Source organism: Exserohilum turcica, assembly GCF_000359705.1.
Source record: "Exserohilum turcica Et28A unplaced genomic scaffold SETTUscaffold_1, whole genome shotgun sequence".
NCBI classification, from domain to species: Eukaryota; Fungi; Ascomycota; class Dothideomycetes; order Pleosporales; family Pleosporaceae; genus Exserohilum; species Exserohilum turcicum.
Window position 1 is genome coordinate 2791326 of NW_007359914.1, and position 20002 is coordinate 2811327.

General features: G+C 50.8%; 4 protein-coding genes across 4 annotated transcripts; 2 read left to right on the forward strand and 2 right to left on the reverse strand.

Moving 5' to 3' along the window:
* The first annotated feature begins 118 nt into the window (after positions 1-118).
* Positions 119-1399, forward strand: SETTUDRAFT_162529 (uncharacterized protein). Its single transcript, XM_008022778.1, has 3 exons — positions 119-454; positions 542-637; positions 689-1399. Exons 1-3 carry the CDS (start codon positions 287-289, stop codon positions 1292-1294), a joined length of 870 nt encoding a protein of 289 aa, XP_008020969.1. The 5' UTR covers positions 119-286; the 3' UTR covers positions 1295-1399.
* Positions 1400-5832: 4433 nt separating this feature from the next.
* Positions 5833-7474, forward strand: SETTUDRAFT_152998 (uncharacterized protein; the record flags this gene model as incomplete). The annotated part of the gene is made up of 3 exons (XM_008022779.1): positions 5833-6720; positions 6773-7156; positions 7211-7474. 3 exons carry the CDS (start codon positions 5833-5835, stop codon positions 7472-7474), a joined length of 1536 nt encoding a protein of 511 aa, XP_008020970.1.
* A 698-nt stretch (positions 7475-8172) lies between these two features.
* SETTUDRAFT_162530 (uncharacterized protein) lies at positions 8173-9469 on the reverse strand. Its single transcript, XM_008022780.1, has 3 exons — positions 9054-9469; positions 8592-9003; positions 8173-8532 (listed from the first exon to the last, which is right to left on the reverse strand). The coding sequence occupies exons 1-3, from the start codon at positions 9435-9437 to the stop codon at positions 8279-8281; spliced, it is 1050 nt and encodes a 349-aa protein (XP_008020971.1). The 5' UTR covers positions 9438-9469; the 3' UTR covers positions 8173-8278.
* A 428-nt stretch (positions 9470-9897) lies between these two features.
* On the reverse strand, positions 9898-19660 carry SETTUDRAFT_178329 (uncharacterized protein; the record flags this gene model as incomplete). Its single annotated transcript, XM_008022781.1, has 2 exons — positions 9898-12840; positions 12891-19660. The coding sequence occupies 2 exons, from the start codon at positions 19658-19660 to the stop codon at positions 10017-10019; spliced, it is 9594 nt and encodes a 3197-aa protein (XP_008020972.1). The 3' UTR covers positions 9898-10016.
* Between the last annotated feature and the right edge of the window lie 342 nt (positions 19661-20002).

Consider the following 20002-nt stretch of genomic DNA (forward strand, 5'->3'; position numbering starts at 1 on the left):
GTTTCCCCACCGCGCCGTCGTCCCCTTTCGTCATCGGGCCACATCTCGCTGAAGGGACGGTGCATTCTTGTTTACCAGCGCCCTTTTTGCCAGCGACGCGGCATATACACACATACACACACAGAGCAACGCCTCGCGGTATGCGCCTTTGCCGCGGCATCGCCTCTCCCAACCTCCCGCCGCGCACAGCAATAGCGCAAACGAGCGCGCGCCCCTCAACCACATCTCGCACCGGCGACCGACGACCGACGACCGGAGACTCGATACGCACTACTGTAGATCAACAATGATTACATCGGGCTTTACCAACGCGCCTGTCTCGCAATTCCTCGTCTTCAGCACCGTCATTACCGCTCTCGTTGCTACCATCACGGATACGAGATACTATTTGCATGTTCTGGTCGTGCCGCATGTATGGGGCTATGGGCAGTTTTGGAGGTTTGGAGTGTGGCAGGTATGTCATCTGTTCTCCAGCAAGACGGCGGGCAGCCTGAATGCGTAGAGCAAAGGACGCAGCTAATATGCGAACAATGGACTACAGACCAGCTACACGAATTCCACAGAAGTCCTCTTCGCAGTACTCACGCTGTACCAATTACGCATCATAGAGCGGCTATGGGGAAGTAGAAAGTTCGCTGTAAGTTGCCTGATTTCACCTCTCCCACTCTCTACTAACACCTCATTTCAGTCTTTCCTGATATCCACCCTCCCATACACGACGCTTCTACCACCCCTAATTCTAACCTTTATCCTCCGACCCTTGACCTTCGGCCACATGAACCACCTCCCCGCAGGCCCAACAGCGCTTCTCTTCGCCCTCCTCGCAAACTACTACGCCGCCGTCCCGTATACATATCGGTATAAAATCTCGCCTTGGGCTCCTAGTACACCCTCCTCCTCTTCATCGGCATCACAATCTGTTCCGGCACTTTGGGCACGCAGTTTGACATTGACGTCAAAATCGCTTTCCTATCTCCCCCCGCTCCAACTCGCTCTCTCGCAGTTTCCGGGATCTCTGCTTGCAGCCGCCGTGGGCTGGGGCGTCGGCACTGCATACCGCCGCGACATGCTGCCTGGCGCAGCCCGCTGGCGTGTTCCTGGGTGGCTTGTTGGCGAGGAGAAGCGCGATGCAAGGGGCTTTGAAGGGCTGCGCGCACGCTTGGATGCCGAGAGGGAGCGGGAAGGCGGTGGGGGCCAAGGGCTTGCTACAGGTATTTTGGCGGGTGAGACGGACCAGACTAGACAGAGGAGGACGCTGGGTGATGTTGTGGCTGAGCAATTTAGAGGGAGGTGAACAGGCTAGATGTTGTGTATCTTTCTGGGAGACGAAATGCAGAAGCCATTGGGTGTTATTGGCTCTGCTTGTAGATATGATCATTCCAGACATTATATGCTTAATCATTTCTCCCCAAATACCTGTTCGAATAACGTGTATACTTTTGTTCCTCTCGCTCGTTGTCGACTAGGGTATCTAGGTAGCTTGCGCAGACTAGAGGAAAAGTTATAGGCAGGTAAATGTTTCTCTGTATATTTATTCATCCCAAGACACCCGAATGAGATACAAGTCAACTCCCCTTGTCTCCCCCTTCCTCCATATATCCAAGCACCGATGAATCAGATTTGCGTAATGACATTGCAGAACTACACTAATTTTGCATACAACTGCCCTCCTACTTACTGTATTGTAAAACCCGCTACATCAGTGTTGAAATTGCCCAAGTATTCTATAGAGAACACTAGATAACAATTGAACAGATAATGATTGGTGTAGCTGTCGTGCTTTCATACTGCTGTAATCCTAGTATTCAGGGGAAAGGCTACATAGTGTCTACGATGTCGCTGGCGAATGACTTTTATTCTAATCCAAAGTAAAATAAGAGAGGGGTTGGAATGTGTGGTGTAAGTCAGACTGCTATATGCTATATACTATCCATGCATGAATCCATGTATCACCGTAGATACTAGTTTACTTCCATCATATCAAGGACCTGACTTTCTGCTCGGATTACTCGGCTCCGATGCGGAGCTGGTGATGCGGATACCAGTAGAGGATTTCGTATCAAGGAACACCTGGAATGGGGAGTTTGTCTTCGTGGAGGACGGGGAAGTAGAAGTACAAGTTTCATTGGCACATACATGCTTGTACGGGATGCTTGGAGAGACAGAGGGTGTGTCTTTGTATGTGTGTGTACACAGTCCTAATACCCTTGCTCGTAGAGTCCACTGCTAGTGCTTCTCCCGCTGCACCTCTGGTAATGAGCATATATGCCGTCTGGTTGGACAATTGGGAGGGGGGGGGGTTAATCGAGCTGGCGTGTGTGTAGTAGAAAGAAAAGCAGTCGCGAGGGTTGTATGAGAGCACAGTTGAATGATATGATTGCTGTGTAGGGTTCAACATGTAGTACTTGTTCTTGAAAGCATAGAGAAAAATAGAGTTGTAAGGGTGTATGTGTGTGGGGGAGGGGGGAGGAGGGAGGGTTATAATTCCAACTTTGGACGATAGGATGCGGATTCTGGGAGAAAAGGGGGGTTGTTTGCGGACTTGTTGGGAAAAGAATGTGTGGTAGATAGAGAGAGAGATGAGCTGTTTCTGTAAACTACGGTTAGTTTGCAAGCAAAGGATAATAGAATCTCCCTATCTTCCACCATACATACATTCATACATTCACGTCTCATCATCTGCCGCATGTACCGAGTCACTGAGATCCGCTCTCTTCTGCTTCTGCGTTTGCTTCAGAGGTACAATTACCCTGATTCAGAGCCGGGTTAAATCGTGAGATGTATATTTGCCCTTGTACAGAGAGCCATGAGTGATTGTAGCGAGGTTCATCAAACCCGGAGTGTGCACTGTCGGCGTAGTGGGAAAGTGGTTGCAAGTTATCCTATATTTACTGCTGCATAGGGTAAAGCTATATGTACATAGTATAGCTAGGCTGGATCTGTATTTCTGCTTGTAGATACTCAAAGAAGAGACCGCTATGCTCGCTATTCTTTTGATCTTACCATATGCATATATATCCCGTTACGACACCATTCTGATCTTCTGCTATTGCAAATTTATTCTGTTCTGCTGGTGTACTGCTACGCTTATAGTTGTTGTGCATCACGGACACCACGAATAGAGAGCTCTTTGTGCGAAACAGTGCGCCTGTACCCAACTAAAGTTGGTAAGTGCATCTTAACTCACGCATTGCCTATATTACCTTTGGAACAGCATCTATAACCCGTGCTGGTAGGGATGTGTTGTTCAGCTTTTGAGATGGGTACACATTGCCCGCAGGATTTCGTTTCGCTTTTCCTATTCACGCTATTCAACGTGATCAGGATCCGCTCAGCTTCCGAGACTTCAGATTTGCGACCCAGACTGATGAAAAGGAGATCAATACAACAACATTTGACAGAACGTTCTCACGTAAGTATCAAGCATCACGTTTGCGAGAATGTATGAGGCGAAATGCAGTACTGACGCTTGTTAGATTTGGCCAAGGTTGATACGTTTGCCCAGGCCGATTTTATACGGTCAGACTTGTAAAGCTGGTATCCCCAAAGCTGCTGTACGAGCACGACATGAAGTGTGATGGTGTTGTAAAGATGCAGTCTCCGAATATGTGCATCGAGGTAATACGGAATGGGCCCAACATGGACACCAAAATCCAGATGAGACGCTGGATATCTCGAACTATCCTTGAACCGTCATATCGAAGTAGATGCATATCTGTGCAAGCTATCCAATAGAAGAGTAATTCGAATATCCCTTCGTAGACATGCCTAGTGACGTGAACATCCCGATGGACGTGCCTTTGCAAGACATGCTTGTCAAATACCAGGAACCGAGAAGCGCTTTTAGACCAGAAGATGGCCAATGTCGTATTAGAAGGTGCGGTTCGACTTGTTCGAGGATGGCCAGCTAGATTTGCAATCAATATCGGAGAGCTGGAGAGGAACATGCAGCTGGAACTGCATGTAGTGCGGAAGAAGAAACCAACGAGAACTATAGCGACCATCAGGGCCCTGTTAGCGCTTGCCCTACCAGACTTCTGCCATGAAGAATGCCTTTCGCAGCATATCAATCCCTCGGCCCAGGTACTCAGAGAAGCTCCATTGATCGGTGAGTGATGCATCCTCTCTTCGTCGGTGTCAAAACGGATGTACTCAACAAGCCGTCGATGCAGCAAAGGCCGCAGCAGATAGACCTTATCAACCGGCTCCTCGATACGCACCCAGACCAGCTGCAGCGCGATTTATCGGTGACAGAGATACGGATGCATTTTGCAACGCGAAAAAGGGGGGGTGCCGGTCCCGCATATCTAGGCTCACGGGAGTCGAGGGCTTGGACCAGGTAGGCAGCCAACAGCGGGTCCATTGTTTACAATTGATAAAGCTTTTGCCGATATCTGCAATCCATCCGAGACACTGAACGGCAGGCGATCCGACGCAAGGCGCCATGTGGAGCTTGGAAAAGAACAGACTCGGCCTCATGGTGGATCTGTTGAAACACTTCAGTGGCGGATTACACCACGCGATGCATTCAACGCCTGTGTGGACCCGTCCACACTCATTCATCGGCACGCACACTCTGCAGCCATCCGCATAATGCGGCGGATGAAGAGCTGTAGGCGGTAAAGGCAAAGCGCGGCGTTATCATGGTCGGCTTCGTCTCTGGGTTCGTAGCATGCAGCGGCCAGACTACGCTCAAGCATGTTGCAGACTACGATATCTATCTGGACGAGTTGATCGGTGTTGAGTATGCTGGCCTCAGTGCCGGTTTCAATTGCTTAGGATTCGATAAGGCGCCCGGCTGGGACATACACGGCGTTGGTTGAGGAGCTTGCGTGGGGTGGCGGGAGCAAGCTTTCTGCGCGTATCAACTGAGGTGGAGCAGGTAGCGCGAGGCAAGGCTGACTAGCCGCCGTTTGAGCATCGAGCAAAGTGTGTCTTGGAAAGACATCGGATAGTTTTATGTTTTAGTGAAAGAGTGGTGACGGCAGCACTGGAGCGTCGTTCAGTGGTGCAGCCTTGCGTTGGCGTATAACGCGTTTCTCTTGCGGCGCGCCAGATATTTCATGGTGCACCTTTGCGGGAAGTCTGTCGGGTTGATCGTTATGGTGGTATCGTCGTCGTTGGACGAGGCATGGCGTCAGGTTTGCCGTGGGGGTACAGGTAAGTACCGAGGACTTGTGGCGCATGTTACGGAACGTACGGCTCGATGGACGCGGTGCCTTGGGTGGCAACCTCGCGTGACACTCATGTTACATAAATCACTATGTTGATTATGAGATACCGATCGCGTTATTTAAAAGCGAAAAACATTTTCATGGAGCGCATGGCCCCATACAAGTGCTTGTGGGGGGGACAGGGCGCTTGCCGTGAGTCTTCCCGCGGGAAGCCCGCGGGCTCCCGTGGACTTGGTCGGGGGTTGTACCCGCGGGTCGGAAGTACAAGAACGTCCAAGCACGGTTGCGCCTAGTCTTGGTACGGCTTGGTGAGCTTAAGTCTCGGTCAAAGTGAATGTCATTCATTGGGCGTCTCTGACTTGGAAAATATCGACTGCGAGAGCGGATGGTCATGTTCCCCCGCAACGTCTGGGGGTCCCACGGCGGAGATGCCATTTTGCCCTGTCATTTCCCCACAGCGTCTAGGATGGACTTGGTTCGTATCGTGGAGAGTGATATATAAATACGGCGCTTCCCCCCAGATTTTACTCCAGTCGTCCACCCGGATCAAACTCACCCGTTGTGTCAACCTTTCACGATCCGACACAGCGAACACCTCAATCAACCAAAACATCCTTCCTCCGGTCCGATTGTGTTCAGCAAGAGAGGCGCAGAGAGTATGGGGTTCACCGGAAAACAACTGCGGCTGGCCCAGCTGCTACTTGTAGTCTTGCCAGCCTTTGTACTTTTCGGCTACAACCAGTCGGGTGTTGGGGGTCTCCTCTCGCTCCGTGATTGGAACCACACCTTCCCTCAGATCGATACAGTCGATGCCCACGGGGCTGAAAAGAGTCGGAATTCAACAAGGCAAGGTGCCGTGGTGGCGTCGTTCACGCTTGGCGCCCTATTCGGAGCTCTAACTTGCTCATGGTTTGCAGAAAAGTATGGACACCGCAAGATCATCTTTGCGGCCGCCTTCCTTACACTGGTTGGAGAAATCCTTCAGTGTTCGAGTTTCCATGTCGCCCAGTTTGTGGTTGGACGAGTTATTCTCGGATGGGGTGTTGGAGGAATGAGCGCCACAGTACCCGTCTGGCAGTCCGAGTGCTCGACAACGTCAAACCGTGGCAAGCACGTTGTTCTCGATGGTGTCTTTATCCTCGGAGGCTACATGCTGGAGGCTTGGATCAACCTTGGATTTTTTGAAATCAACAACCTGCCTCTGCAGTGGCGTATTCCGCTTGCGATCCCGACTCTGATCTCGATTGTCCCCATGGTTGCCGTCTTCATGATCCCCGAATCCCCGAGATGGCTTTGCGGAAAATCCCGATACGAAGAGGCGCGCGTGAGCATGGCAGCTTTTGAGGGACTGCAGCCCACCGACCCAGTCATCAGCGACGAGATCAACGGTATTGAACTCGCACTGGAGGAGACCAAGGCCCGCGCTAAGATGAGCGACATCTTTACCATGGGCAAGGACAGGTTATTCTACAGGTTTTGCCTTTGTATCTTCCTACAGTTCGCACAGCAAATGTGTGGAGCCAATCTTATCTCGACATACTCTACGGTAAGTATCACTGTAATCACCTACATTTGCCTAGCTAACATAGAAATTGCAGATCATCTTCCAACAAGGTCTTGGCATGGATGGTGAGATGTCTCGCATCATGTCCGGAGGAGCTCTTACCTGGAAGTTCCTCTCTTGTTTCGTTGCCTTCTTCACGATTGATCGATTTGGCCGCCGCAAGCTCTTCATGTTTAGTGGCTCTGGCATGGCCATGTGTATGCTGGCCCTCGCTGTCGCCTCCAGCTACCCCAAGAGCAACCACCCTGCACAGATTGCCTCGGCCTTCTTCATCTACTTGTTTAACTTCTTTATCCCTATTGGTTTTTCGGGAGCCAACTTCTTGTACTGTACCGAAGTTGCTCCAACAAGACTCAGGATCCGCATGGCAGGCATATCAACTGCCAACCACTGGCTATGGAACTTTGTTGTCAACATGGTAAGCATCGTGGAACCCTAGCTTTTCACCAGAGCCTCCGCTAACATCGCCTAGGTTACCCCAGTTGCGATTGAAACCATTGGCTGGCGATACTATCTGGTATTCCTTTCCGTGTCTGCCTCCATTGTTCCAATCATCTTCTTCTTCTACCCAGAAACCATGGGTCGCAGTCTGGAAGAGCTTGAGATGATGTTTTCCGAAAGCGGTTCCATCGTTTCGCTTGTTCGCGAATCGAGGAAGCCAACTTTCGGCTCGCTCGTAACAGAGCAGATGATGGAAAAGGGCAAAAACGAAAACGAAGTTACGTACATAGAGTAGATATTATACCTGTTATGAAATGTTTCTAGGCAACAGTTGTTGCTTTCACGATTGAAATGCGGAATGCCGCGGATTTAGCGGACACAATAGTAGCATAGTACTAGCTGATCTATCGCTATTAGCAGCATGCTACTATTATCGAAATGACAAACTACTTTATGAAGAGCTTTATCATGAAACAACGTGTATGTGATTCTCGAGCCCCTAAAAGAAGACTGCTGTTACGCTGTTACAATGTTCTGATTATTCTAGCTGTGGTGGTTACCACGCTGCTCTGTCAGTACTGACTGGACTGGCAGTTTCTGACATTCGCTATGTGATTGGATAGCTTAGCGCGACTAACTTAAGGCAGAAATTCTTAATATCTGACAGATCCTCTTAGAGCCAATTAGCTTTAACTTTCCCTTGGTATTTGAGTCCTTATGCGAAATGCGTAACTAAACTATAGTACAAAACTGATTTTAATATGTAGCTAAAACTGCAATCAAGCTGCAATGATCAAATTGATATAATGAAAGAATCGAACACTAGTAATTTGTCTGACATGTTTTGCGATCGATTTCCGGGGTGATGTCCGTGTCAACGTCTTCCAGTGAACAGTTGTGGGACATTGGCGAAAACTCCAGCTGCTTCAATCGCACGGCTACCACTTCATTATTTCAGTCAGTCTCCGGATTGAATGGATAGAAATATTTTACTACAGTATTGAAGAATCTCTTACTCATAAACTACATATTAATATGAAATTACCAAATCGTCATCTCTCGTAGCCAGAAACACCGAGGGTGCTTCATTTGGCGAAATCTAATTCTTGCCCCTGTCATCGCTGCGAGCAGCATTCTTTTTCTTCTCCGCCAATGCTGTCTCATGCTCTGCAAGCTTTTCCTCTGATGAGCCCTCGTCTTTGAAGACCTTCGCGCGGTCAACCGAGCCAGGAATATGCTCTGGAAGCTCACTGCGCCCAATGAGGGTAGCGACGATGCTGGCGCCGACAATCATAGTAAGGACTAAACGGTATGTAGCATACCAGTTGGGCGTCCAGCCTCGGTATGTTGCTCCTAAAATTACGACGTCAGCGTGTGATACACCTAGAGGCCCGATTAGACGCAAGACTTACGAGTATCGACATAGTACAATCCGATGAAACCTAGAAATTGGCCGACCAATGCACCCTCGACAGGCATGAGAAGTGTAGACCAAGCAACCATAGGTGCTACGACGCCAATAGCGTAGCGCTTGTATCCCTGGTAGCCGCCGTAACCAGCCCACTCGAGGCCCCAGTGGATAGCACCGAGAAAACTCAAAATCGACGCGCCATATCCGATTTGTACGGGCTCAATCAGGTGCAGGAGAAATGTGGCGTTCTTCTCGGAGAACATGAAGCCGTAACCGGCGATCGAGTGGTTGAGTTCCCAGGAGAGGTAAACGGTAGAAAGCGATGTTGCGAGGTAGGGAAGTGTGCCGGCGAGACCCATGTAGTATGCTTCGCGGGGCACTGCAGCGAGCGAAAATGTGTCCTTGACTGTGTTCTGGCGGCTTGTCAGCCATGGTCATCCCAGTTTATTGCGCTCTTACGTACTACATCATGCTTGATGCCCGCCGTCATGTCAACCTCGTTCTTCGGCGTCTCGGCACCAACCTCTGAAAACAAAGGATGCGTAGTACTGGTGCTCGTAACAGTCTCTGGTGTGGGCTTAAGCTCCTCTTGTCTATATCTGCTCTCAGCCTTCTTCTGTGCTTCCGTCAACTTTCCCTCTGCCATGCTTCGGCGCAGGATGGCAGATGAAGGCGATTTCAGCGCAGCCGCCTTCTGAGCCAGCTGTGGCCTCCTCGAAGCCAGGGATCCGAATTGGGCTACCCATTGGTGTGATGGTGCTGTGCGGGTGAAGTGTGCCGCTGATCGCGCAGCCTTTGGTGCTGCGACGGACCTTTGAGCTAGGCGAGACGCTCCGTTGCGAAACATATTAGACCGATGCTAACGGCAGTACGCGGAAAAGAAAAACGGGGATTTGAGAAGGACAAAGTAATCGACACAGAGTATGCAAAGGAGAAGCTGGGTATCAAACGTGAGAAAATACAAAAGAGAGGGCAAATTAACTTCGCGTTTGCTATTGCAGCTGCAAGTTCCCCCGCAAAGTGACGCGCGACGCCAATCTGACGTCACATACGATCCTCAGCTACATCACAACATCGGCCATGTTTCGGCATCGCGGTCGCCATCCCTGCTAAACGGTGGACCGCAACGGTGCCGCGACCCGTAAATCTGAGATATCTTGCATGGAATGGCACAATGGGGCAACTACCGCCGTATGCTGTGGTTTACTGTGTCGGTCCGACCAACTCGAGATGGCCGTGGTCTTCAGATAACAGGTTTTGGCAAGCAGGTTTGAGGAACAATCGCCTTGAAAAGGAAACAAGCTTCTGTTGCCTTGGCTTGCCGTGTAAAAATATACATTATCAGGAATCAATCACTTCAGCCGAAACCTACGCTACCACATACTCATAACCAAAACACACCCTCACATCCACCTCGGTCATGTTGCTAACCCTTGGCGTTCCATCGATCGTTGTACGCGTTGACCCCTACAGCAACCTGTCGGTAGAACCAATTCCTGCTTTCTTCATCGCTGACGGGAATGAATGGTCCATTCACACCTCCCTTGAGCGTGACAGCCAAGCCCGTCCTCTCCTTGCTGATGGTTTGTACGTCCTTGAGCGGCACGTCCCATTCTGTCTGCAGTTTCTTCGTGCGCACCATCATGAGGCCGTTGTACGTGAGCATGACGAGCATTTCCTTGTTTTGCAGCTCGAGATGCGCAATGTAGTCTTCGTTGAAATACTTGCCGTTATCAAGTGTCTTCAACCAGAACTGACCAAGCGCTTCGCGTTGTGAATACGGTCGCACGATGCCGTCTGTTCCAATGAAGCGTGTCAGGCGTACGCGGTCAAGGCCTTCTTGGTCAAAAACAGTCGTCGTGTTGCGGACACCTTCAGCCATGTTGGATGCAAGATCGAAGGCTCCAATCGCAGCCTTGGTAGGCACGCCGAGCAGGCCCTTGCCAACGCCTTTGACGAACCCAAGAGCCCCCTCCTTCTCGGCGCCCTGGATGGGGTGGCGGGCAAGACCACCAAGTCCACTGGCAAGACTGCTGGCGAAAGCATTACCACCTGATGTGATGCCATAGAGGGCGTGCTTGGGCCTATTGCGCGAGCGGGACATGCGGCGCGAGTCTTGGAACTCCTTGTCAAGAGTTGCCGCGGAAAGTCCCTTTGACATACTACCAGTAAACTTCGCCATACTGTCGGAGAAGCCAAACACGGACTTCTTGACAAAGCTCGAAGCTCCCTTTGCGATACCGATACCGAGGTCCTCGGGACGATCAGACTTGACAAGACCCTGGTACGGCTCGTAGAATATGTCCGCGACACCAGAACTGATGTTGTTGAAGAGGCCAACTGGGTTACCGAGGAAGTCAGCAGATCCAATAATGACGTGTACTTGTCGCAGCGACTCCTGAACGTAGTGGTTCTTGATGTTATTGATCAATGCAGTTGTCGAGATACGAGCATTCTCGAGCATCAAAGAGTTGTACCGGACTGGCGCATCGTTGACATTGCCAATCGACATGGTAAGTACGTTGACTGCGAACATGAACGGATTGGAAGTGCTCATGGTGTCTTCGGCATTGATACGCTCTGTGCGAACAAACGACAAGTCAATCTGCATGGGCTGAAGGTGAAGCAGCTCAAAGTAGACATCCTGGCCAGACTGCTCTTGCTTTGGTTCGGGAATGCTGAGGTTATCATCCCAAAGCTTTCCTTGCTTCTCTTCCGTCCAGGAAGCACCGGGTATGTTTGCGAAATCAATCATGGCGAAGATGAAATCTTCATCAATCTCGACAGTCATTTGCTGGAGCAAGAAGGTGAAGTACTTGATGTACAACACACCATACGAGTCGTCCTTGACTTTGGTGATGGTGGTCTGGAAAATGGGGTGCGCTTCCATTTCCTTTCCAGTCTTGGGAACAACACTGGGATAGAAGATGATGGGGAAGATACCACCATAGAGCTGGTTGTCGACCTGAATCCACTTGATTTGCATGTTGACCATCTGGTATAGCGGCGAGTCCGAGTACTTCAACTCGATATCGCGAAGCGTAACGTAGACGAGCTCCTTCAGATGACGATTGACAAGCGAGATGCCAATACCAGCAAGGCGTAGCTGTGCTTTGAAGGTGACATCTGTATCCATATCCTTGACCTCGAAACCAGTCGTTGCTGATGATGATCCCATAGACTTTTGCTTGTACATACTCTTGGAAGGCTTGTAATTTGCAATTTCCAGAGTCTGGGTTGGCCCTGCGGCAACAACGTTGAGGTCAATGACCTTCATGCCACCACCCTCTTGTCCAGGCGGAATCTTGAATGGGATGAGCGGCCCAATCTCAGCAAGCTTAACATGGCGCTCCCGTCCATTCGCGCTGATGACAATCTCTTTGTTCTTCGCTGCTGGGAAATCCCATGCGTACGGCATGATGCTCCTCGGCGGCAAGCGGTACCTGATTGGTCGGAAGCCAGAGCCACGATCGTCTTCATCTTCATCCAAGTTGGGATTCACCTGCCAGTACAAGAACTCTTGATCGCTCATATTCTTAAAGGAGAATGGCCAGTGTTTGTTCTCAATGCTGACGTGACAAAAGATGGTTGCTGCTTCCATCAAGATATCCACGCGGACCAGCTTTTGGCGTTGGCCAGCCTTGGAGAGCTTGACATGGACATTGCCCACGTTTGAGATGTTGAAGGGCGAAGACCATTGGTTGTTAACACCCGGGTAACAGAGAGACAGTTGTGGGGCACCTCCTTGTCGCAGCCATCGCAGAGGGAAGAGCTCGCCGTCCTTTACCGTCATCCAGTCAGACTGACCAGGTTCGCGGATGAGAAGCTCCTCCTTCATCTTGTTGTTGACGATGAAGCGTGGCGCAATCGAAACAGTCTTGGTTAAGTTGTACTTGCCCTCGCCTTCGGAGACTGACACACCGAGGTGCATATCGGACCGCGCCTTGGCCGATGGCAAAGCTACGGTATACGTACTGCCAATCGCGTCGAAACTCTGAGGCTTACTCCAGTTCGAGTCACCAACCCTGATCAGAGCGCGATTTTTCTTGTTCTGTGATGGGTATGAGAACATGACGGGTAGAGCTTTGCTGGCATTTTCTTGGTTATCTGTGACGACAGCTTGCCCAGCAGCTCTGCCTGAAGCCATGGACTGCTGTGCTCGAACATCTAGCTGCAACCCAGTGCGGTTGAGTATGATGTATGGACTGTAGATGGCTACTTTGAAGGCGCCACCGCCGTCGGGAAAATTGCTGAGACTTGTTAGTACATCTTCGTCGTTGAATGAGTTAGGTTATCTCACAAGAAATGCATGTTGAGGTGTAGAGTCGTGTCATTGTTGTCTCTGACCTCCAGCACTTTTTCCCTTCTGAAGCTCTCCCGGTCGGTGGAGTTGATGATGCCGAATTTGCTGGGCTTGAATGGCCCATCTTGCATTTCAACGCTGATGAGCAGCAGGTGCGAGAGCTCTACTACGTGGACTGGACTGATGCCACCCTTTCTAAGGAAGTTTGTCCAATCCTTCTTTGTGTTGCTGTCGTAGATTCGGTACTTGAAGTCGTATGGAAGAAGATTGTGCACCTCAACTGGCGCCTGGAGACGAAGCCTCATGTATGGATAGATACCAGTTAATGGGTCTTTCTTGTCGTAAGCAGCATGCAATTGGAAGAAGAATGGCGGCGCCTGTTCATCCTGCTCTCCACGACATGTAATCGTTCTAGTAGGACGCTTTAGGAGGTCCTTCCAGAACAGTTGCTCGTTGGACCAGGCATAACCGAAGCCCTGGTCGGGACGAACAATCATCGAATGCATGTGGCAGGCACCAACAGGAGCAGGTCTAGCATCTCCAGGAGGTATCTTATCGATTTTGAGAAGATGACCATCATCTGGGCTATACATGCCAAGTTCAATTGGAATCTGAGTGTTGTTCTCTACCAGCAACGGAGAGCGGATAGTGATGTTCTTGACGTTGTCAGATCCAAGTTTCACATCGATCAGTAGGCGATGCTGAACGCGATCCTGCTTGGGCTTGAGATTGTACAGGAATTCTCCCTCGCGGTGCACCTGAACACGAGAGAGAGGGTCGAAGCCACTGCCTTGCAGTTTGATTCCGAGCATGCCAGTGGCGCTATCGGTCGAAAGCGTTTCTCTTGCCGACATAGGATCTTCGAATCGCCATGGTTGTTCCTCTCCGTCTTCAAGCTTAGCGGCGAAGCCCTCTTCCTCTTTGCCCTCAGCCCAGATGTCAAGACTGAAGCCCGTGTAATTGCGCACGCGATATGGGGCATCGTTACCTCGGGGCTTGGAAAGAATATCGTCTTCACTAGTGAGGAAGTCAAATGACTTGGATGCCAGCGCAATCGTAGCTGCTGTTACCGTGAGCTCCATAGACTTGCGCGAGTAGAGATCCACGGTCAATTTGTCTGGATCTTGGTCCTTGGACATGTGGAAACCGACACTCCAAGGCTCAATCAGCGGCTCCCATGCGGATTTTGAAAAGTTGTAGACATTGATCAGGGTGTCGAGCGAGGTGTCGGCGACCATTGCGCCTGACCAGTCTCGTACATCCACCCCAAACCTCTTCACGCGCCAATCCAACATAGGCATCTCGTGTACATCGCCAATGAGCACAACTCGTATACCTTCAAAGCTTATATGCAGCTCTTCGCGTTGGATAATAGTCGATGAAGGTTGTTGTTGGTACCCAGTTTGCTGAGTTGGTCGCTTGCTAGTCGCAAGAGACTTGGTCTGAGGCTTATGGGTCGACGCTTTGCCTGCGTGAGACGTCCCTTTTTTGGATGGCGTTGCTGCCTTAAGCTTCTGGGCCTCCGCAGGAGGCATGCTCTTTTCAGCTGGCGCAGCCATTGCAGATGCTCGGTTCACAATCTGCATAGCTAGCAAGATATCTCGCAGTGACAATCGCAGGACAAGGGGTTCGATGTCGACAGTTATGCTCGTCATCGAGGTCTTTGAGCCCTGATTTCGCATGTCCAAAGCCGTTTGGATGCTGAAGTCATCGAGAATTCGCATGCGGTTGGTTTCGAAACGATCCATGCGGCACAAAAACATGCCAACCTTGTCCACCTGTAGCGTCATCGATTGTTGTTTGGAGATGAGAACCTGCTTCGTGCCAAGCACGATGGCCTCAGAGCTGGCCATAGCTGGGTTTGCAATGAGGATGACCTGAGCATCTACCAAGTTTACACGGAAAGACACATTCATACCATTGTCGGCTGGCGCCTGGGTAGGCTGTGGTATTTCGAGTGTCCGGGACCCGTCGGGTGACATGATATCCTCATCATCACTATCCGTCTCTTCCTGTTCTGGTTCTTGAATAGCCAAGGGCTCGTCAGTTGCAAGACCCGCGTTGGCAAATGCTTGAAGGGCAAATAGATAGTCAAGAGCGAGAATGATCCGTGGGCTATCGATGGTGAGAAGTGCAATCATGCTGCGTTCCTGTCCACCTGCAATAGATACACTAGCCATGAACTGCTGCTGGACGTCATTGTTAATGAGCGACATGATCTTGCGGAACTTGTTGGCTCCTTGCATGCGGCTATCCCGAATGGTGAAGGACTGTACAACAAACTCTGCCTCCATGGCTCCATCGCTGATCATGCGGACCTTGACGTTGGTGTCATTCAAAGAAAACTTCGATAAGCTTGCGGCCTCGACATCACCAACAGGCTCACCATCTGTAGACTTGATGAGCTCTAAACCGATGGTGCCGACTTTGAAGACAAAGTCCAGCTTCGTCCACTTGTCTTCATCGGTATGTAGCTCAGGTCCTTGTGAGGTAGTCATTTCCTTGGAGGGCACCAAATCTTCGTCACTCTTGTCCGTCATCCGACGCGCAGGCTCTGTCGTCTCATCTGGCAGCTCAGCTTCAACGTCTTGATCAATTGCATCGGACTCTGCGGCAAAGGCTCCAGGTATCGATCGCGATAGTTCCAATGCGAACCTCATCTGCTCTGGTGTAAGCTGCAAGTTGATGTTCGACATTGAACCATCGACTTCAAGATCTGGCCGTTGTTGCCCGGGCTTGTGTTCCACCATAGTAATGTTGAAGTCGAGATCAACCTTGTCGATCAGCTGCAACTGCTCAGAGCGATCACCTTCATAGTGCAGCTTCGAGGTGAGCTTAATATGCCTGATGCCGGCCGATATTTTGTTGGCGGTCTCTGCGCTCTTTGAGTCGTCCAGAGGGACAAAAGTATTCTTCGCGTAGATCTCTCCCAGGTTCGCAGTGAGAGTATCACGCTCTGGTTTATCGGAGACCACCATGCGAGGGAACACAACAATGGGAGTACTGATGATGATGTCGTAATGGAACCTTGTCGCTCGTTGCTGTATCTGTGTTGCTTGGTTCGCCGCGGCCTGGCGAGCAGCATTGAAAATGGCTTGCATCTTGCCGAATTTGACGGCAAATTGCATGATCTTGCGGAAAGGCTCAGTAAGGAAGTTGATCTTGACAGACCCAGTTTTCAGTACAACAGCCGTATCGTATCCTGGATAGCTCCCCGATTCAGGATCGTAAGTCTCGTAGCTAAAGTCAGCCAGATTCTTGCCCTCGATAGTGACGAGTTGGCGGAGTGGAGACTCTTCTGATACGCCTTGGTTGACGTCGTCGATGAGCGACAGATTTCCGAGCCTTCCTCCAATACGCATGGTTTTGCCGCTGAGGAAGATGCCAACATTGCCAGAGTTCAAACTCAAGGTAGCTAGCCGTATGCCGTCGTTGTTCAGAATTACAGCGATGCGCTTCAACTCTGCTCGGATGCGTATTTTGTCAGGCTCCGATTGAGGCTGCGCTACTACCGGTTGGTCCTCTTGCTTGTCCGTGATCTGAGCTTGCTGATTTTGTGGCGGACCTGGGTTTGTGAAGGTATCGAGAACAAAGTCCAGCAAAGTCAGCAGTGTCCGTCGAGTTACTATCAAGTTGATGGTTGAGACTGCGACATCCAAGTTGGTGGCAATACCCTCATACTTGGTCTGGAACTCTGGTGATTCCTTGTTCACCTTGACAAACTTGAGTGAGAACAGGTCTTTTTGTTCGTCTCCCGACACATCTTCTGACGAGATGATGTTCTTGAACTCAGGAATCGTGGATTCTTCCACATGATCTTCAACAGCCAAGCTTCGTAGACGAACATCTGCAGCCATCTCAAACGCCTCTTGGTAGAAATCGAGATCGAAACTCTCTGCAACCAACTCGACTAAGAGCTTATCTGCCTTTCTTCCTTCTGGGTCTGCTCTGTACAGCGAGCCTTGAAGCTTATCGACCGTGAACTTGAACTCAAAGTTGCGCTGGTGCAGGTGCAAGTTCCGCTGATGGTCTTTGGGTTCTAGCGCATCCGAGAATTGCTCTTCTGTATCGCTCTGGCCGTCCTCTTCCATGACAAGCTCATGGTCTTGAGCAGCAAACTTGAAGGACCTTGAGCGTGCTCGTCCGAGAGGATCCGTTTCAGGCTTGCCCTCGACGTTGGGCTTCAGGTTCGATGGGCCCTTGGCTCCATCAACCACCGGTTTGCTGGTGCTTTCATCTCCAAACTTTGGTATGGCCACATCAATCAGCTTCATGAGATTCTTGTACTTGGAATCCGATACCGACGCGTGGAGCACTGGCAGGTTTCCAGAGACGCGGAACTTGGTCAGATCCGAAGCCTTGGGGACGATGCATATCTCGATCTTGAAGTCGATGTTGATGCGATCGACAATGTGATAGTTCTTCACGCTTGAGTCTTCTTCCAACTGTGCGCGAGTCTCCTCGATAGACGGGCCTATGAGTACCTGTGTGGAGTGTAGCTTTAAGTTGAACCTGTCGTACATTAAATTTTCCAGCCTTCGGAAATCTTCATCGGTATATTGTTGCTTCTGCTTGGCCTGGATGTCCCGAAGCGTCTCTTTATCAACAAGCTCGCTCGTGACGCTTACGTGACCTGCATCAAGGATGAGACAGTTGCTTGATTTCTTCGTGACTGAATCAGGGACGATGATGAGCGGAGCCTGTAGGTTCAGCTGAGCGTTGATGGTCTTGTGTTCGGCAAGTGCAAACTCCAAGCCTGCACGAGTCTGCTGTCGAATTCCTTCGACAGTAGCGCCAGCAGTCTCCATGAGGGCGCCAATGGATTCCATGTGTCTCTCTGGAGGTTTGAAGAACTTGGCAACCTCAACCACGAATCTCGGGTTGTAAACAAATTCCATACTCTTCAGCTTCATGGTCAGGTTTGTATCAGCTGCTCCGTCGAGCGGATTGTTTTCAAACGTCAGGAAGAAGAAGGGGTCCTCTTTTTCTTCTTCTTCCTCTTCGTCTTCGTGATCTTCACCCTCTGCATCCTTGGGTGATTCATCGTCATTCAGTTCTTCAATTCGCTTCTCGTCGGGTACAGGTGGTGCATCCTTGACCGTGATGATTTGTGGAAAGAGACTGCCTTCGGTGGTACCATCATACAGACGCATACCTTCGAGCGCAACCTTGACAAATGTCGAGTCTGTGCGCTGCAGCAGCTGCGTACTGAACGAATCGAAAAGAAGCCGGAGTATCTCATTTGACTTGCCATGAGGATCACGCTTGAGTGTGAAGCTGCCCGTTCGTAGGCTCATATTGACCTCAAGCTTGACGTATTCACGAGGCATGTCCACTGACTCAGCGATGGCCTTTTTCTCGTCCCAGTCAATGGCGTCGTACAGCTCTTTTCGTTGCTGCTCGCTCATCTGCGTGTTGTCATCTTCTTGTTGCTCCTCTGGCTTGCTTCCCCAGACCCAGGAGGTCCATGTTTGCTTGGGCGGTGGCTTCTTGACACCAACATTCTCTTTGCGCAGTTGGTTTCGGGCTAGTGAGCGCCAGAAACGAAGATCTTCGTAGGAGAGCTTCCGCTCCAGTCTGTCCAGGTCTTCAGTCTCGGTGGCATCGAGCCTCTCCTCGCGTTTCTTCTTCTTGAAAAGCTCAATATACCGTATCCGGTCATCGCGCCTCTCTTTGAAGTAGTCCCAGCTCCACCGGCGGTTCTTCTCATGGATCTTGTCGAGTACAGCCTTGCCTGCAAACCGAAGCCAGCCAGCAGGATCCTCTTTGGGCGACGACTTTGGTTGCAGCTTCTTGTACTCTTGGTGGCGAATGAAGTAGTGGAACAAGTCGACCAGCATCAGCGCATCACGATACTGATCTTCGTCGATGATGAAACCGAGTTCGTCGAACAAAAGTCGAGCCTTCATCTTAGCCCGGTCTGTTTTTCCCGTCTTGTCAATTTCCAAACCAGCACGTCCACTGATGGGCTTGAGGATAAACTGATGATCGCCCAGATCGGGGTTGTCGCCTCTAGCGATCATGCCCCGCGCCTGCTCGATGAAGTCTTCCCGGTCGATTTGCTGCTCATCGCTGCTCTGATTGCCCTTGCCTGTACCAATCAACTTGGCGTCCGTGTCCCAGTATACCGCCAACGATCCAAGTGTGGCCAGCTTGTGCGTGGAGGCGGAAGTGCCCTGGATGAAGGTAGGCTTCCAGTTTTCGTCTGTGCTAATAGCACTGAAGTCTGCAAGGGTGAGACCCAGAGCAAAGGGATGCCCTGGGTCGGATATTGAGTCCTCATATCGGATGTGGATGTTTTTGACCGTGACCTGGACGTTGTCGACAATTGCCGTGACCAAGCTTGCCGTGAAGCTTTGGTTCTTTTGTTGCTCTTCGGCACTCATGCCTTCTGTGTTTCGCTCTTTTAGCAGCTCAGCGCTGTCGAGCTTCTCCATCTTGACAGCATGTGCACGCTTCTCCTCCTCTTCTGCGTCGTAGTCTGCATCTTCCTTTGGCGCTGCCAGCAAGAAGACATCTTCGATGTTGACCTTGAGGGGTTTGCCGCGCAGGTTTGACCAGGGTATGGATAGTGTGAGGGAGCCAAGATGGCCTTCGACGACGTTGAGCGGTAAGCGGAGCTGGTCAAGGGCTTCGCGGCGGAGTTCGAGGTCCCGCAGTTTGACGTCTCCAGACCAGATGCCAACGTTGAGCTGCTTTGGATCGAAGTTCTGGACATACATGCCCAAGAACCGATTAAGCAGCGTCGATACGAGTCCCTCGAGCATGGTGGCGGCGTGGCACCGTTACCCAGGTCGGGTGTCAGACGAGGAGGGGTCGAGTGTGGGGTGCGGGGCGGTGTGCGTCGGGGGGTCGAACAGGTATTGCTATATCGTAAAACTGTGTGGAGTCATAGGGAACGGCCGTCAATGTGCGGTAGCACTATAGAAGGGGTATCGTAGAGGGTAGACACAGGGCGAGGGGTTGGAGAATTACCGAGGCCGCAATGAGGAAGGGGCCACAGGGAGCGTCTAGAAAAGAATACAAGCTCAACAGCAGTGGATGGTGCAAAACATTGGCGGAGGAGGGAGGGAGAGAGACACAGAACCAAAGTAGAGTAGTGGTAGGAG

What these genes read in the sequence shown, in the direction of transcription:
- SETTUDRAFT_162530 (XM_008022780.1), bottom strand. Translation starts at nt 9,437, where the DNA reads ATGTTTCGCAACGGAGCGTCTCGCCTAGCTCAAAGGTCCGTCGCAGCA. An exon ending in CGGGCATCAAGCATGATGTA is followed by an intron (nt 9,004 to 9,053) that starts GTACGTAAGAGC and finishes ACAAGCCGCCAG; the next exon opens with AACACAGTCAAGGACACATT. An exon ending in ATTGTACTATGTCGATACTC is followed by an intron (nt 8,533 to 8,591) that starts GTAAGTCTTGCG and finishes TCGTAATTTTAG; the next exon opens with GAGCAACATACCGAGGCTGG.
- SETTUDRAFT_162529 (XM_008022778.1), top strand. Translation starts at nt 287, where the DNA reads ATGATTACATCGGGCTTTACCAACGCGCCTGTCTCGCAATTCCTCGTC. An exon ending in GGAGGTTTGGAGTGTGGCAG is followed by an intron (nt 455 to 541) that starts GTATGTCATCTG and finishes AATGGACTACAG; the next exon opens with ACCAGCTACACGAATTCCAC. An exon ending in GGGGAAGTAGAAAGTTCGCT is followed by an intron (nt 638 to 688) that starts GTAAGTTGCCTG and finishes ACCTCATTTCAG; the next exon opens with TCTTTCCTGATATCCACCCT.